The sequence below is a fragment of the Momordica charantia genome (genome assembly GCF_013281855.1).
Source record: "Momordica charantia cultivar OHB3-1 chromosome 8 unlocalized genomic scaffold, Mcharantia_2.0 BLBB01000008.1, whole genome shotgun sequence".
Taxonomy (NCBI): Eukaryota; Viridiplantae; Streptophyta; class Magnoliopsida; order Cucurbitales; family Cucurbitaceae; genus Momordica; species Momordica charantia.
Genome location: NW_028275166.1, coordinates 7,379,030 through 7,395,650, shown reverse-complemented (window position 1 = coordinate 7,395,650; position 16,621 = coordinate 7,379,030). Strand labels below are relative to the sequence as shown.

General features: G+C 32.9%; 2 protein-coding genes across 5 annotated transcripts; one reads left to right on the top strand and one right to left on the bottom strand.

Moving 5' to 3' along the window:
- The first annotated feature begins 6,913 nt into the window (after nt 1-6,913).
- LOC111020903 (4-coumarate--CoA ligase 1) lies at nt 6,914-11,102 on the top strand. Its single transcript, XM_022297701.2, has 4 exons — nt 6,914-8,010; nt 9,111-9,523; nt 9,635-9,737; nt 10,868-11,102. Exons 1-4 carry the CDS (start codon nt 7,012-7,014, stop codon nt 10,991-10,993), a joined length of 1,641 nt encoding a protein of 546 aa, XP_022153393.2. The 5' UTR covers nt 6,914-7,011; the 3' UTR covers nt 10,994-11,102.
- A 719-nt stretch (nt 11,103-11,821) lies between these two features.
- LOC111020942 (ACT domain-containing protein ACR11) lies at nt 11,822-15,421 on the bottom strand. 4 transcript variants are annotated; one of them, XM_088127122.1, is made up of 10 exons: nt 14,973-15,421; nt 14,306-14,369; nt 14,092-14,217; nt 13,845-13,939; nt 13,263-13,347; nt 13,101-13,160; nt 12,570-12,625; nt 12,305-12,410; nt 12,154-12,222; nt 11,822-12,042 (listed from the first exon to the last, which is right to left on the bottom strand). In XM_088127122.1, the coding sequence occupies exons 1-10, from the start codon at nt 15,143-15,145 to the stop codon at nt 11,980-11,982; spliced, it is 897 nt and encodes a 298-aa protein (XP_087983248.1). In that variant the 5' UTR covers nt 15,146-15,421; the 3' UTR covers nt 11,822-11,979. The 4 variants fall into 4 exon arrangements, with proteins under 4 accessions (XP_087983248.1, XP_087983247.1, XP_022153438.1 ...); XM_088127121.1 differs by having other exon boundaries at nt 14,306-14,372; nt 14,973-15,419; XM_022297746.2 differs by having other exon boundaries at nt 14,315-14,369; nt 14,973-15,417.
- Between the last annotated feature and the right edge of the window lie 1,200 nt (nt 15,422-16,621).

The window sequence follows — 16,621 nt, the reverse complement described above, 5'->3', positions numbered from 1 at the left end:
AATATTCTAAATCAAGAATAATCAAAGAAAAATCAATTAATTTATTGGCTAACCACCATTGATCTCATTTGTTTGGTACTATTAATTATCATACTTTTTTTTTAATAATGTCAGTAATACTTTACAAAATGAGCTCATTTAATCACTTATTATTGTTAATTCCCATTCAAGAGTGGCTTAGCTTTTCTGGCATGTGGCCAGGGATGATTTTGTCATCTAAATATTATATAAAAAGAATGATTAATTAAATAATTAAATGGTTATATTACTTGTACTTCAAAAGGAGATATTATTAGGGTTTATGATGATCTAAAATGCTTTTTTGGAACTTCCAATTATTTTCCAAGTTAAAAGGACAAAATTATAATGGGAGATTTCAAAACTACATTTGATTCAAGTGATAATAAGTTTTTGGAATATTGTTTCTAATTACTTAAAAAAAAAAAGAATAATCGAGTGTATTAGTCACGTGTGTGCATTAGAAGTTAATTCTCTCATTTTTTTTTTGGACAGAAAAAGTTAATTCTTTTTTTATTAGTATAATAAGTCGTTAAGAGTTTTGACGAATAAAAAACAATATTTAGCTTCTAGGGTAATTGAAATCTTAGTCCAATTTTAGCCGAATCAAGAAAATTAGACTTTGATAATTAATGTTATAGAAAGGAAATAATAATGAAAAAAAAATCTTTTTTTACGTATGTATAATTATTTTTACTCAGCATCTCAATTTATATTAAATTGAGCTTTAAAATTGACTAAGTGGTGAAATTAATCTATGTTCAAAATTAAATTAAGATTTTGTAGACGAACTAATGAGTAAAAATAGTAGTATGTTACAACAAATACATCTCAGAAAACATAAAACACAAAATACAATAATTATCAAACAGGTCAAAATATTTGGCTACGCTTAGAACAAAAACAAAAGCAAGCATGTTTAAATACTATTTTGGTCGTTGAAATTTTAGTTTTAATACATTTTGGTCCTTATATTTTTAAAAGATTCATTTTGATCTTTATATTAATGTCTATTTTGATCGTTCTATTTTTAAAAAAGTGAAAATCTTAGTTATTGTTTGTAAAATAATTTTAAAATACAAAATTTATACACAAAATAAAAAATTATGACTACCATTTCAACAAATCTATAGAATGAAGTGTCTTATTAAGATTGTGATGATATAAAGAAGAAAATGAAGAGGTCAAAACAAACATATTTTAAGATTACATCGATCAAAATAGACGTTTCATTAATGTAATGCAAATGAAAGTGGAAGAAACACAGAGTGGTATTGGAAATGAAAGGTTCTCCTGTGGTGTAAGTGATGGCTAAAGGATCAAAAAGGGGTAAGTTCTCATAATTAGATAAACCTCTAAAAATGGGTTCAAATTATATATTCTTTAAAAGAAGAAGTAAAACGTGAGGTGGGTTTTTGTCCAAATTTTCATTTTAGTTTCTTATTTTGGAGGGATAATAACTAACTCATGTTTTATTAGAAAAAGAAAATTCGTGGGAGAGAAGGGTCTTTTTTCCTTTAGTTCTTATTTTGAGATGAATATAAAGGGGGTCAAATTCTGAGAATTTCTTTAAAAAAATGAAATAATAAAAAAAGGGAAAGCACATTATTTTAGATAGTATTTGAGACCTTAGCAAGGATGTCTATTTTATCCGTAGGGCTCCCATGGAAATGGGGGAAAATTTTTCTCCACCACTCAAATGAGGATAGGAACGAGAATATGTTCTCTCTCTCGTTCCCCGTTTATATAGTTCTATTATCCTATTTATATATACATCTGCTAAAATAAATTACGTATTCTTCCCTACCCACCAATCCAATATATCTTTGAGAAAATTAGACTTTATAAGTGAGGTTTTATCTTTGGAAATTAAGCAATTATATAAAATTTTATTCGAGGAAAAAAAAATAGTTATTGAAAAATAATTAAAAAAAAAAAGAAATGATGGACAATTCCCAGTTGGGAACCCAGTCGCACGAATTCCCCGCGAGGAATCTCCATCCCGATTCCTACAAAATTTTCCACCGAGAATTAATGCGGGCAAGGATGTGGACGATGGGGAAGGCTCTCCTAGATGTTAACATTTAGAACTTCTTTAATCTTTAAGACTGTGTTAAACAATCCTATTATCATCCATCTTAGGTTGTCTATAGTAGTGAAAAGCATATGTAGGTGATATTTTATGTTGATAGGACAATAATTAGTTAACTTTATAAAATTACTCTGGTGATATAGCAAAAAATAAATCATTTATTCTATCTCCTATCGCTGGAATAATATGGTCATGATTTTATAATCATATATATATATATGATTGTGTGTTTTAATTTTACATTCAACAGTTATAAGAGTGACAATCATATATCGTGACGACTACATTGAATAATTTTTTATTTTCTTTATTTTTTTTCTCTCTTTCCCTCTCAACTCTGTCTTCCTTTTTGTTCCCTCTCCTCCCCTTCAAGATTTTGATGAAACCATAGAAATTTTCATTTGAAAAGAATAATCGAAATCACCCAATGTCATGGACAATATTGGAAACCACCAACAATTAAAGGAAAATATAATAAATTTTGTAAAAATTGTGGACACAGTGCAGCACCAGTCTTTTTTGGCCCATTTTGGAAATATGGGCCAATCTTAATTTACGAATTGGGCCTGGCTGCAGTACTTCTATGCAACATTTTTACAAAAAGATATATAATTTCGAGATTTACTTATATTTCTTTTTGGTGTTAAAAATAATTATTAAAAAAATATATAATTGCCAAAAATGAGGATAGCTCAGCACATATTTAAATGAAATAAAAAATATTTGCTTACACACGATCCCTAGGAGCTTTTAACTTTGATGTATTTCTAGTGACTTAAAAATTTTAGTAGGATTGACCTATTTATTAAATGCAGTAAAAATAGACCCATGAAAATGTACTACCTTAGAAAATTAGTAGAAGCTCCTATTAACTTATAGGTAAGTGTTAAGGTGAAGGTTGTGTCCATCATGATGATTCCAATTACTAGTTCGAGTTCAGTTCAAGCTTTGATTAGTGTTTGCCTAGTTCTTGAACTAACAAGACAATGTTTATTGTTGCGAGTGATTATGATTTCAGTTACGACCAATAAATAATTAATAATATTTGAATAGATGATATTCTCATTTCCCATTGTTTTCCTCTCCCTTTCTCTCTCCAGCCTAATAAATATGACATGAAATATCGAATAAAATGTTAAATGTTGATGTTTATGGATATTTCTAAAAAAAAATTTATAAAAATAAAACATCATAATAAATATTTAAAATGACGAAAAATATTTCTTTTTTTTTTCAGATACGTACATTAATATTATATTTGTTATTGATGCAATTTTTGGGAATCCGATTGGACTGAAGGTTTGGGTTAATCGAATCGTATAATCCCAGTGGGTCGACCATCGAGTGATAAAGGAGAGGTTGGGTCTAGCTAGGAGAAGCCGTGACTCGATGGATTGTGAATAGGGGATGGACAAAATTTTGTTATTTGGAAGACCGAACGAGTTGATGGTCCACACAAGATCTTGGCTCCGAAAGTTTAGGCAAAAAAGACTTGCACAAAGAGATGGTGAGTGGATGTCGGCGTAGCGCCGGCCTACCATAATCTGATGCTTAAGTCAATATATGAACTTAAGAGGAAAGGAGTAAAGAGTATGAATGGAAAGAAAATGACATATCTTAGAAGGTTAGAGACCTTAACTATTCATATGAGAGGTGGTAATGTGAAAAATCAATCTCATAATTTTAAGGGTGGTTGCGCATCGTGGTGTGAAATTGAAACCACACAACGAGTGCACGTACTTAGCCGCACAAGGCCGTATATGGTTGCGGCCATGCAATGCTACAGCCACATAGGCGCACGGCAGTGCAAGGGCCAACCTGCGCACGCTTAGCCGCCCAATACGCAGGACGTGCTACCCACCTACTTCTCTTTGGGTAGCTTTCTTTCAGCCCAACCTCAAAATGGATCTTATTTAAGCTCATGCTTATCTGGTAAATTCTCCATCAATATCCGTGTTAACATTTAATGACATTTTTGTTGATATCTTCACAGTGTTCCTATGATGCTATGAAAATGTTAATTCACTGCTCATACCAATAAATGTTTAAAAATACGGACATGTCTATAAAAATTTAATAGTATCAAAACGAAATGAAGTAGGTAATTAGTGGACGAATTTTAACCAACGAAATTTGATATGGAGGCGACAACGATCGTTGGTAGTAGGTAAAGTGGCAATCTTGATATCGGAGCGTGACACCACATCAAGCACAAGAGAAGAAGCACCACCTTTTTTTTTTTTTTTCTTTAGGTTAATAAATAAAACATAAACTATAAATTCTATTACCCACAAAAATAAAAAATAAAAAATAATTATTAATGGGCTCGGCTTGGCTTAGCTAAACGCACTAGGAAAAAAAGTAGCGCAACCAATACCCTGACTTTTGGGGCCCCACCCACCACCTACAACTCCCACTCTCACCAACCCCTATCCTCTCACCAAACCTTTTTTTCCCCTCCTAAAATTTTGTTACCATACCCCTTTTAAATTAATGGAGGAAAAATAAACTTTGACTATTTTTTCTTTTCCAAAAAAACGTGAAGGATGGACTCACCAATTTTTTTAATCACAGATACGTGGTTTAACTAATTGAACTAAGTTTAGGTTGGTAAACTTTTGACTGCATACCATATTAATGATCTTTTCTAGTTCAAAATCTGAATCTATCTTTTTTTTTTTTGACTTTCGGACATAAGAGAGTTTGAATTTGGATTTGGGTGTTAGTCCTGGATTTTTGGATGTCAACATCCAAGCTTCTCTTGTCACTGCACCAACATCCGAAAGTGCTTTAATCTATCTTTTTACTCTCATTCGTTATACTATATCTAAAAATAGTATCCGCTCGTTTTTCTTTACTTTGGATATAGAGTAGTGGTGACGATGGTTATTTGAACTTCTACTTGTCTTTAGAAAAGTTATTTAAGACATGTTTGTGACGTTTCTATTTCTTTTTTTTTTCTTTTTTTTTCAATCAAGAAAAATAGAATTACGACTTGATTATTGTTTTTGTTTCTTTTTATTTCTCTTTTATTGAAAAGGAAACGAAAACATGTCTTGTAATTATTTCTTGTTTGTATTAAATATTCTTAAAAATTTTATTTATATTTATTTCTCTTGATATATGTTAGGAGTTTTTAAATAAAAATGATAAAATAATACTTTTATCTATATTTTGAAAAAAAAACTAGAAACAAAAATAAGAAACAACCAAATTTACTTTGTTGCTTCCAAAATTACCACATAAATTTGAAAACATTTCTTAGAAATAAAAAATAAAAATAGATATCAAATACTTATATTTCTTATATAAATTTGAAAACGTTTCTTAAAAATAAAAAAATAAGAAATATAAATAGATTTCAAATACTTACATTTCTTAAAAAATTGTAAACGAGAAATCGAAAAAAAAACGAAGGAAAGAAATTAGAATATTATCAGATTATCCCTTAACATTTTAACCATAGTTGAACTCTTCGGTAGCCAGGTTGGCTAAAACATTCTCTTACCTAAAATATTTTATATGTTTAACTATAATTTAGAAGTATTTTCCTAAAGAGTTATTTTCAAATAAATAATTGATGCGTGTTTTTATCAAATAGTTTTGACTAAAACTTTTATCCTTGATATCTTATGTCAATTTTCTTTCGAGAATTATTTTATGTATATTTTTTTTTTCATAAACTACTCTTTCTATATTTTTTATGGTATTACTCCCATCATAGCATAACTCAAATATTATATATTTTCTTTCACAATTTCTCTTTTTATATATTTTTTCTAGTATTTTTTCTTTACATATTTTAAACTCACATGCAACTTTTCTTACTCGTCTCCTTTCCACGTAATTTTTTTTTTCTTAATAATTTCTTTCTGTAAACACTATCTCTTATTCTAATCGTCAAATATTAGTGGAGGATTTCATTCTAGTACGGTGTCATCTAATTATTAGGTTAAAAGAAGTTTTGAAAAAATGGAACAAAATGCACCATAAAGCAATTTATTATTTTATTTTGAACTACTTATAATGACAAATATTTCCTAGATTTTAACATACTCTTAACTCTCTCTTAAACCTTGTAAGGGTAAAGAAAAAGAAGAAAAGCCAGGAAAGATGTCACATTTCCCCAACATGCGTTTAAATTTATTATTTTTTATGCGAATAAGTATCGGTGTAATAATTGACACATATTTCCAATTAAGAAGTTGTAAGTTCGAATCACACCCCTACAAAAAGTTTATTATTTTTTCTAGTTTATATCTTGTTTTGATCTTAAAATTTTCTACTTATTCTTGGTAATACTAAAATTTTAAATATGTTTGTATCCTAAACTTTTAAATGTCCTATATTAATGCTTAAATTTTATATTAAAAAAACAAAATTTATTCATACATGCACATTGGTTAAGTAGGAATTCTGACTTTGGCCTATTTATGTAGAACTATTTTTATTGAATTTAATAGTGTATAGGAAAGTATTTTCTCCTCATTTATGTCCAATAATCTATAAAAAAAAAAATTAATTCTAACAATAACTATAATAGTTTAAGCTAACATGAACTGTCCTAATTGGCACACGTCTTTGACTCTATCATAAATTCGTCTCTTCTACTCTCATTTATTGTATTAAAAAAGCTATAATAGTTTAAGACTACTATGGTTTTGTTATTGGGCACATTTTTTAATGATTTTAGAAAATATAACAATATATGAAATTTGAGGACCAAAAAGTCCAAAACAAAATTGAAAATTCCCGTTTAGTCCCTTCACCAACCCCCATGGCTCCTATATGTTCGAATTCCCCTGCCCTCACCCAACTCAGAAGAACGATTAACCTAAAAAGTTCATCTGTTCTTCTTCATCTCTTCAAAATCTAATCGCCGGCCGCCGAGATCCAAGAAAATGGCCACCGAAACTCTTCCGAACGACTTCATTTTCCGGTCAAAACTCCCCGACATCTACATCCCCAAACACCTTCCCCTGCACTCCTACTGCCTCCACGAGAACGCCGCCAAGATCGGCCACCGGACCTGCCTCATCAATGGCGTCACCGGCGACTCCTACACCTACGCCGACGTCGATCTCACCGCCCGCAAGGTCGCCTCCGGTCTGAACAAGCTCGGCATTGCGCAAGGCGATGTCCTAATGCTCCTCCTCCCGAATTCGCCTGAATTCGTCTTCGCCTTCCTCGGCGCGTCCTACCGCGGCGCGATCATGACGGCGGCGAATCCTTTCTTCACGGCGGCGGAGATCGCGAAGCAAGCCAAAGGATCGAAGGCGAAATTGATCATTACGCAAGCGTCGTATTACGACAAAGTAAAGGAAATAACAGAGGAATTACCAGATGTCAAAATCATGACCGTCGATTCTCCGCCGGACGGTTGCTTGTCGTTCTCCGATTTGACTCAGGCCGACGAGCGGGAGATTCCGGCGGTGGATATCGGTCCAGACGACGTCGTGGCGCTGCCGTATTCCTCCGGCACGACGGGATTGCCGAAAGGCGTGATGCTCACTCACAAAGGCTTAGTCACCAGTGTGGCTCAGCAAGTGGACGGCGATAATCCGAATCTGTACTTCCGAAACGACGACGTAATCTTGTGCGTTTTGCCGCTCTTCCATATTTACTCGCTGAATTCCGTTCTCCTCTGCGGATTGCGCGCCGGCGCCACCATTCTGATTTTGCCTAAATTTGAGATCGCTTCTCTGCTTCAATTGGTACAGAAATACAGAGTGTCCATCGCGCCGGTGGTTCCGCCGATCGTTCTCGCCATCGCGAAGTCGCCGGACCTCGATAAATACGACCTTTCTTCCATCAGAGTTCTGAAATCCGGCGGCGCTCCGCTCGGGAAGGAGCTTGAAGATACCGTGAGAGCTAAGTTTCCGAAGGCAGTGCTCGGCCAGGTACCAGAAATTCCTAATACTAATATCTGATGATTAATATTTAATTGTTTAAGATTAATTACTTAATTATAATTAGGATTCTTTTTTTTTTTTTCTTTTCCTTTTTGATTCGTGATTAGTCAAATTTATTGATGTGGAGAAGACTACACTTACGACCAAATGGTCCCCAAGTCAGGGTCGAAGACAAATTTTTGCTCATAAAACAAATTAAAAATTTTGGTTAATTCAATATTTATTTATTTACATGAAAATGAAAATCTATTTTGGCTTACTCTTGCTTTGCAGGTTTCGTCCACCGATAAATCAAATGGTAACAAAAATTGTCAGTCTAAAGACTACCTAAAAAATTTCAATCTAACTTGAAAAAGTATTTCCAAATATCAAAATCGTTACTCTTTTCATTTAATATTACACCAAAAAGAACAAAAAAAGATAGAGATATATGAACTACTTCAACTATATTTTGGCTTCAAATTCTTACAAGCCACGTCACTTTTTTTTAGTTAGGAAACAGTCACTTTATATTTTGTACTGTATCATATGAATTTAGTATTTCAAGCCATGTATATATGAATTTGAAATTATTGATACAATATTTATTTAAAATAATACAAACATTTTAACATTAAAGATCAAAACAAGAATTTAACTAGAAATTTGAAGACCAAAACAAAATATTCAAAATTATAATAACATCAAATAAATCGAGTTTAATAGTTTAAAAATCGTAATAAATTTTAAGGCTAAATATATCAAATTATTCATAAATTTTAGGTAATTCTCAAAATTCCCACTAATGCATTTTCTCAATTTAGTCCACTTAGATATTTCACATAAAAGGAAATGGATTTTATAAATGGACAGATGGAATTTTTTGGTAGACAGCTAGATTTCATGTGTCGAAGTAATTAACACGTAAATTACATGTGTATAGAAGGAGCAATCTCATTGTTAACGACAAAAGCTCTGTAGTATTATCATGAGGTTTTTTTTTTTAATAAATAATTTACATAACATTTTAAAGACGTGGCATAATTTGAGTAGTTAATTACTCAGATTTCTGTAAAGTGAGAGGAAACGTTTTTGTTCTGGATTGGCAGGGATACGGAATGACAGAGGCCGGCCCGGTGCTAACCATGGGTTTGGCGTTTGCAAAAGAGCCGTTTCCGATGAAGCCAGGTGCCTGCGGCACCGTCGTCCGGAACGCCGAGATGAAGATCGTCGACACCGAGAACGGCGCCTCACTTCCCCGAAACACGCCGGGAGAGATCTGCATCAGAGGCGATCAAATCATGAAAGGCTATCTGAACAATCCGGAGGCGACGGTGGCCACCATAGACGCCGACGGATGGTTGCACACCGGCGACATCGGCTTCATCGACGACGACGACGAGCTTTTCATCGTCGATCGGTTGAAGGAATTGATCAAGTACAAGGGATTCCAAGTCGCGCCGGCGGAACTCGAGGCTCTGTTGCTCACTCATACGGTCATCACCGATGCCGCCGTTGTCCCGTGAGAACCGTTAACTCTCGTTTGATTCTTTTTAAAATCGACGGTGGTGATCGGTTTATTTATTTATTTTAATTATTTTATTATTATTATTTTTTTGTGTTGAATTTGCAGAATGAAAGATGAACAAGCTGGAGAGGTTCCGGTTGCGTTTGTGGTGAAATCGAAGAGTTCTGAAGTCACTGAAGATGAAATTAAACAATTTATATCAAAACAGGTACTTTTTTTTATTTTTTTCTTATTATTTTACTCAAAACTTTTTAAAAACTTATTTCAATGCCTGAAGTTTCTAGTCTGTTTTTATTTTAATCTCTCAAATTTTAAAAATAATTATTTTAATTATAGTCATTATTTTATCGTGAATGATTTAATGAATAAATGTAAATTGCTAATTCAGTCGGTGAAATTTCAAAGTTTAAGATCCTATTAAGTATTAAATAGAAAATTAAAATTATACAAAAAAAAAAGAAAATTAAAAGTTTAAATACATGTTCAACACTTAATTTATTTAGAAAAAAATTTGAAAATTTGAGACCGTTTTTAAAGCTTAAAAGATACAACTATGAAAGTTTAAAGTAAATTTTAATATAGCTTAACTGGTTAAAGTAAGTATATATATATATATATTAAAAATAGGAAAATTGTAGAGGGTAACAAGAATATTTTATGTATTTTAAAATATGTCACCTGTTTTTTTTATTTTTATATATAGCACAAATTTTCACTTATAGTAATAGTATATCAGATACTCATATTAATATTATATTAGACACTCATATCAATAGTATATCATATATATATTGCACAGACACTTGTATCAATAGTGTATCACATACATATTCCACAAACACTCATATCAGTGGTATATCAGATGTATATCACATATATATTACAAATATATCAGACACCCATATCAGTAGTATATATCAGATGTATATCACATACATAGTAAGATATATTACAGATGTATATCATTTGGATAAAATTATCATTTTAAAATTAGACCTCCGTTTTTTTTTTAAGTTCTGCATCTGGAAAAACTAAATGTGGTTGCTATTTTGCTAATTTTATTAAATGTTTTTGTCATATTTACAACTGTCCTAACAAATATTATGAAAGGAAAAAGTTACGAAAGTGTAAGACTAAATTTGTAGCTCAACCGTAAATAAATAACGTAGTTTTAAGATAATAATTGAAGGGTAAAAAGTAAACTTATTTTGAAGCGGTAGGTATTGAAATAAAATAAGTTTAAATAGTCCGCAATTTAAATAAAATAAATTAATTAGGTATAAATAAAATATAATTTTGGGAATTAAAGTGACGATTTTGTGAAACTAAAACGAGCAGGTGGTGTTCTACAAGAGAATCAACCGGGTGTTTTTCATTGACGCAATTCCCAAATCGCCCTCCGGCAAGATCTTGAGGAAGGAGTTGAGGGCAAAATTGGCAGATGTTTCTCCTAATTCTAAATAATTCCCTATTTCTCTCTCTGAAGTTTTTATTTTGCTCCATATAATGTACTCTACCTGTTTAAACCTCTTCAAATATCTCAATATATACTAAGAAAAGTTATAAGATCTAATTTCAACTTTACTCGAATGAGAATATACTAATATTACATTTTTGTGCTTTTAAAATTTAAGGAAAAATGGAATCAAATTATTGCAATCAAATTCTACCATTATAACTCCATTGGTGGCGGGACGAACAAACATGCCAACCCATTCATGACCTCTTACTTAAACTATCGAATTTGTTATCCATTAATCCAAATTCCATATTTGAGAAAATATAATGTTTTTGAGTTCAACCATCTCACACCTTTACTAAAGTTAAATTATTTTGTTATGAAAAAAAAAAAAAAGACTACATGATTAGAGACCATAAATTATATGAGATCTATGAGATATCCTTGAAAATAAAATTTCTCATTTAGAGAAAAAAATGAAATTGATTGATCGAGATTTTATTTAGGGATTTTATTTTTTAATTGATAGTATCCAAACCTGCTTGCAGGCACCTCGACTAATTTCACGAGATAACCCTCTGACCCTACTATATTAGGTTGTTTAGGTAACTCGTAGGATATTAAATTCTAAGTAGGTAACCATTATGGTTTGAATCCATTCCCTAATTAGCCTTTTGCTATTTATTCGGGGAATTTTATACAAGATTTTACCATGCATTAACTTATTTTCATCTTTCCTTGGGTAAAACCAGAGCGTTTAAGATGTATCATGTAATGTACTTTGTTAAAGTATCAAATGAGCGATAATGAATACATCATGACACGACTGAGGATCGAATAACATACTCGTACATTTCTCACGAACGCATTCACGAATGCATAATGTTCATTTTGAGGTTCAAATCTCACTTAAAAAGAGTATGAATGACCATGGTAAGATATGTTACAACAACAATCAGGTTATTTTTATGGTTTCAGTTTACCTCAGGGCTCAAAAACTCGCCTCCTCTGTCGTTGGTCGCCTCAAGAAATATCGTAAACTATTTGATATAACCTGTAAAATTCGAAGTAAATGCCAATCAATTACTACTGAGAGGATACAGTTTCAGAAACCAACAATATTGGATGTTCTAACCAGTAATCTGTATGTGTATTGTTTACTGACCTGCTGAAGAGGTTCGATGAGGGCTTTGCCCCTGTAGCTAACATGAAATTTAGCCTTAGCCAACAATCCCTACAGCCAGAATAAAGAAACTTGCAGTTACCACTGAAGTCAAATAACGAACGAAAATCTCATCAGTGCTGAAAATAGTCACCTCAGTGTCGAATTCTCCAGATTCAACTGCGACGTTTATGTCAGTGATGATCTTCACAAGATCCACCAATAATCCCGGTCGATCAGCGCTCTCCACATACAGTAAGCTGCAAAGGGAGAAGGAAAAAAAAATTGTTAGGTTTCATTCCCACTACACATATACAGGATCGGTGGAAGTTAACAAGTGAAGTTGTGAAAGTCATTCTCATTCTGCCAATGACTTTCTCTTTGTGCAAATAGATTCAGAGGTACCAGTCGAGCATTACCTACGGTCAGGACCATCATCTCGTATGGTTATGTGTGTAGCAATGTCCACATCAACCTGAGGAATTGCAACATACAACAAATCAGGCAAGGGAGCAAATGTCATTCTAATCGAGTAATGCCTGCGGAGGATTCACGACTCTGAAACAAAAGTATAATAGAACCATCCAGTAGCTGCGTATTTGATCACTTATAAAAAGTTAGAAAATGATGATATTTCTGGATATAAAATGTAGAAAATTGAAATGAATAGCTAGATCAAGTGATGCAACAAGCATCGAGAAACATAACAAACACTCGGCAAACTGGGGAAGTCCAACATTTGAGCCAATTGCAACCTTGTTAACTTGCTAATATGAGAAATTATGCAACAAGAGAGCCGAGGAGAGAACATGATGTCAGTATTTTCCCCCACAAATAGAAATATAACAAACAATATCATATGCGGCCGTGGATATTATGACTTAAAGGCTACACAGTATATGAATTAAAAAGCTCCGAGACCAGTTTTGAAATGAAAATTTATTTAAGACCTGTTGTTTCGGTGGCACAACTCCGAAGGCTGCTCCCAATGCTAACTGAGCACTAGATTCCTGAACGACCAACTTAAAATTTAGGAACTTAAAAAAGGTCTCTAGTAAATGGATATCCACCAGGTTTTTATCTTTATAACCAGGAAGGAATCTTGATCATACCGGATGATACTGAATCAAGTTGTTTATAATCGTCAAACGAATTGCCTCGAGCAACTCCGGATCATCTACCTTTCTTCCGGTATCTCTGCATATCAGCACAGCAGTCAAAAGTCAAGATCACAACAGAACGACTTTAAGTCCAATCTAATTGATGGAGCTGTAAAACAGTCAAATTTAGACAATACGATAAAATCGTTGATATACCCACGAAGAGTTTTAGCAAGTATTTATCATTTCTTAAGGCATTGCCACAGTTTCAAGGGAAGCCCAAAGTTGCCAACCAAGCAGCATAGCCATGTAAATAGTAACAATTGACAATAAGTATAAATAACTCTTATTTTTCTACTATAAATTATAGAAAATATCCAGAGTTCTAGTAACCTACTACTACAGTACTACTCTAATAACCTACAACTCAGTAATGTGAAGATAAGTAATGGATACTAAATCTATAGATATAAGAAGCACCAAAAATAGAAAGACAGAGAAGAAGGAAAGCAGAACTTCTGCTTCAACTTCAAATTCAGCATAGTAACTGCAGAACAAGAATGATTAAGATACTACAAGTCACTCGATACTTACGCTTTTGTAATGGAAAATCTGTTGTGTTTTCCAGAAGAATCCAAAAAGACATTAGCCTTGACAACATTCAGCCCCAGGTTCTTTAGAGCATTCATCTGTAACCAATGCACCGTTAATGGTGATTTCGACAATGAAACAAGACGACCCAAAAAATCCCTCCACCCTTTAGTATCGCAAATTAGTAAGAAGCTCCCAGGAATGGAATGTTAAAGATGACATTACAACTACAAAAAGATTAGCATTCTACCGTGTCGAGCAGGGCTCCAAGCCGATCGCCAAAGGTTATTTCCACGACGGTTGCATCTTGATCAGAGTCCTGGTCTATTATAACTATGGGCGTTGGAATTGTATCAGTATCACCGTTACTTCCATCCTGTTGTGCAACCACTCCCAAGAGAGGGAGAGGTCCAACAAAAATTAAGAACAAGAATGCAACAATTGCAACTCATATGTATCGATACCTTCAGTACCTCAACAGCTGTAGCTGATGATGCTCGTGGAATGCTCTTCATGTTGGAAGAAGATCTTCTGGTGTATAATCGAGAGCAGACTTATAAACATAACTTAGCATAAATGAAATGCCACCACAGAGCACGAAACTGAAGCTAGTTGTAAATAAATGAAGAATTCAAGATACATTTTTTCAAAGTGAAAGAAATCATAATAATAACTATTCATAACCTATTAAGTTAAGCCTTTCGATCCAATGATGATTTAAGATAGTACCAGAGCAAGATTTACTGAGTTCGAATCCAAGCTATGTAACTTTCTCCCCAATTGATTAATATCAATAATTCATATACTGGGCTTAGTGAATCAGATTAATATCCGACCCACGCACAGGGGAGCACTGAAACTACATACATAACCCATTAGTTAAGCTTAAAATCTAGTGGTGATTTAGCACAAACTTTTTAATCAACAGAGAATTATTGGGTCTTGTACACTTCTACTACCTAAACTAATAAAATAGAGAGAAATTCAGAAGTCTATTATAGCTCCAAACTTCCATATCATGAATGAGAGGTTCAAGCATTAATTAACAACCGAAATATCTTCAACGTAAGAGAATTATAAATCAACCCCTTATAGTTCAGTAATGCCAGATCAAACAATCGAAACTTGTACCTTCCTCTTTGAAGTAGGCAGAAACATTTGGCATGTAAAGCAAGGGAAGTTCTGGTCAAAACCCCACTTCCAACTCCACTTCCAAAACGGGTTTCAGAAGATTTGAGGCTCCAAGAACTGCAATTGGAGTGAAGCCCAGAGCTCCAAGAAGCCATAGGCACAGCCACAGTCATGGCGATGTCGAGCAGAAGGGCGAAAATCGCAAACCCAGAAGCAAAAATTCAAAGCAATGCGAATAAAAAACAGAAACTAGAGAGAAGGGAGTAAGATCAAAGAACCCAAATCAGAGAACATTCTGATTTCAGAATGCGAGAAATGGGTACTGAGTAAGGAGAAGATGAAGAGGAATACGACCCATCTGGACCCGATTGATCTCGAAATATCCGCCATTGGAGATGGATAGGTAGATGCCTCACTCAATTTATCCTATTTTCGTTCACAATTTCCTTTTGCCTTCGCGAAAAAGCTAAAACGAAAAAAAAAACGAAAAATCTTAAAACAGAGAGGGAAAAAAGGGGGCAAAAAAACAAAATTAATTTTGACGTCTCATCCACAACACTCCAATTCTACAAAATGAATTAATTTGCAATGATTTAATATTTTGAATTTTGTATTTTTATTCAGAAAAATCCACTTGGAATTGGGACCAGTGGGTCGCTTCGCTCGCACCTTCCAGCAATAGCGACGCGTTTGGTTCATAAAATTCGGATTATCTAATTTCCTTTTTTTCTTTCTCATATTTTCTTTTTTCCAATTCGTAAAATTTTGCTCTAGTAGACGGAATTTCTCACTTGAAGGGAAAAATAGGCTTGAGATATTTTATTCAATAGTTTAAAAATATCCTTCTCTTAATGTTTTGAAAGTCTTAATTTCTATTATTGATATATTAATTGGTACGTCAATATCAACATCAAGTAATCTCAACAATCAAATCAGGTATGTCACGTTAAAGTTGTGGAGATTATTTAAAATTTTCAATATTACATATATAAAAGGTACTTAGAGATTTTAAATTGAGATGAATTTCAAATTAATTTATTTATTTCCGAAGGGAAGTGAATTTTGTTTTTTGTTTTAAAAAATTTATAGACTAAAATAATAGTATTTTACTTGATTTTACATTATTTTAAAATAAATTAGTAATTTAACTCTATCATATCTTTAGATTATGGTGAATGCTATATAAGTAACTTTTTATTTTTTATTTTCATGTGAATATATAAAAAAAAAGTTCGTGACATTAATTTCTCATAAAAAAAATCATAATTTAAATTTATTTATAGGATGTCAAATTGCATGATTTATAACCATTTTTATACTTTCTTGATTTGAAACCGAACATAAATGATAAGAAATGTTATTAATAGAAGTCTGAGGTAACTTAAACGACAGAAGCAGAGGAAATGGTTAGCTTCAACTCAAATGGTTGTGGTACTTTGAGACCTTTTAAGGTTAAAAATTGACGCATGGAGCCAGGTACAATAATAGAAAGTAAAACTTCTTTCTTAATGTCTATTAACGGATCAACAGAAGTGGAGACTAGGTCGGCGCCGAGGTGTTCTCAACCAATGGTTGAGAACCCTCCTTTGGTTCTCCTCAACTTTTGTGCAGCCCGATTCAAACCTGCCATATCTCAACCCTCGATCCGA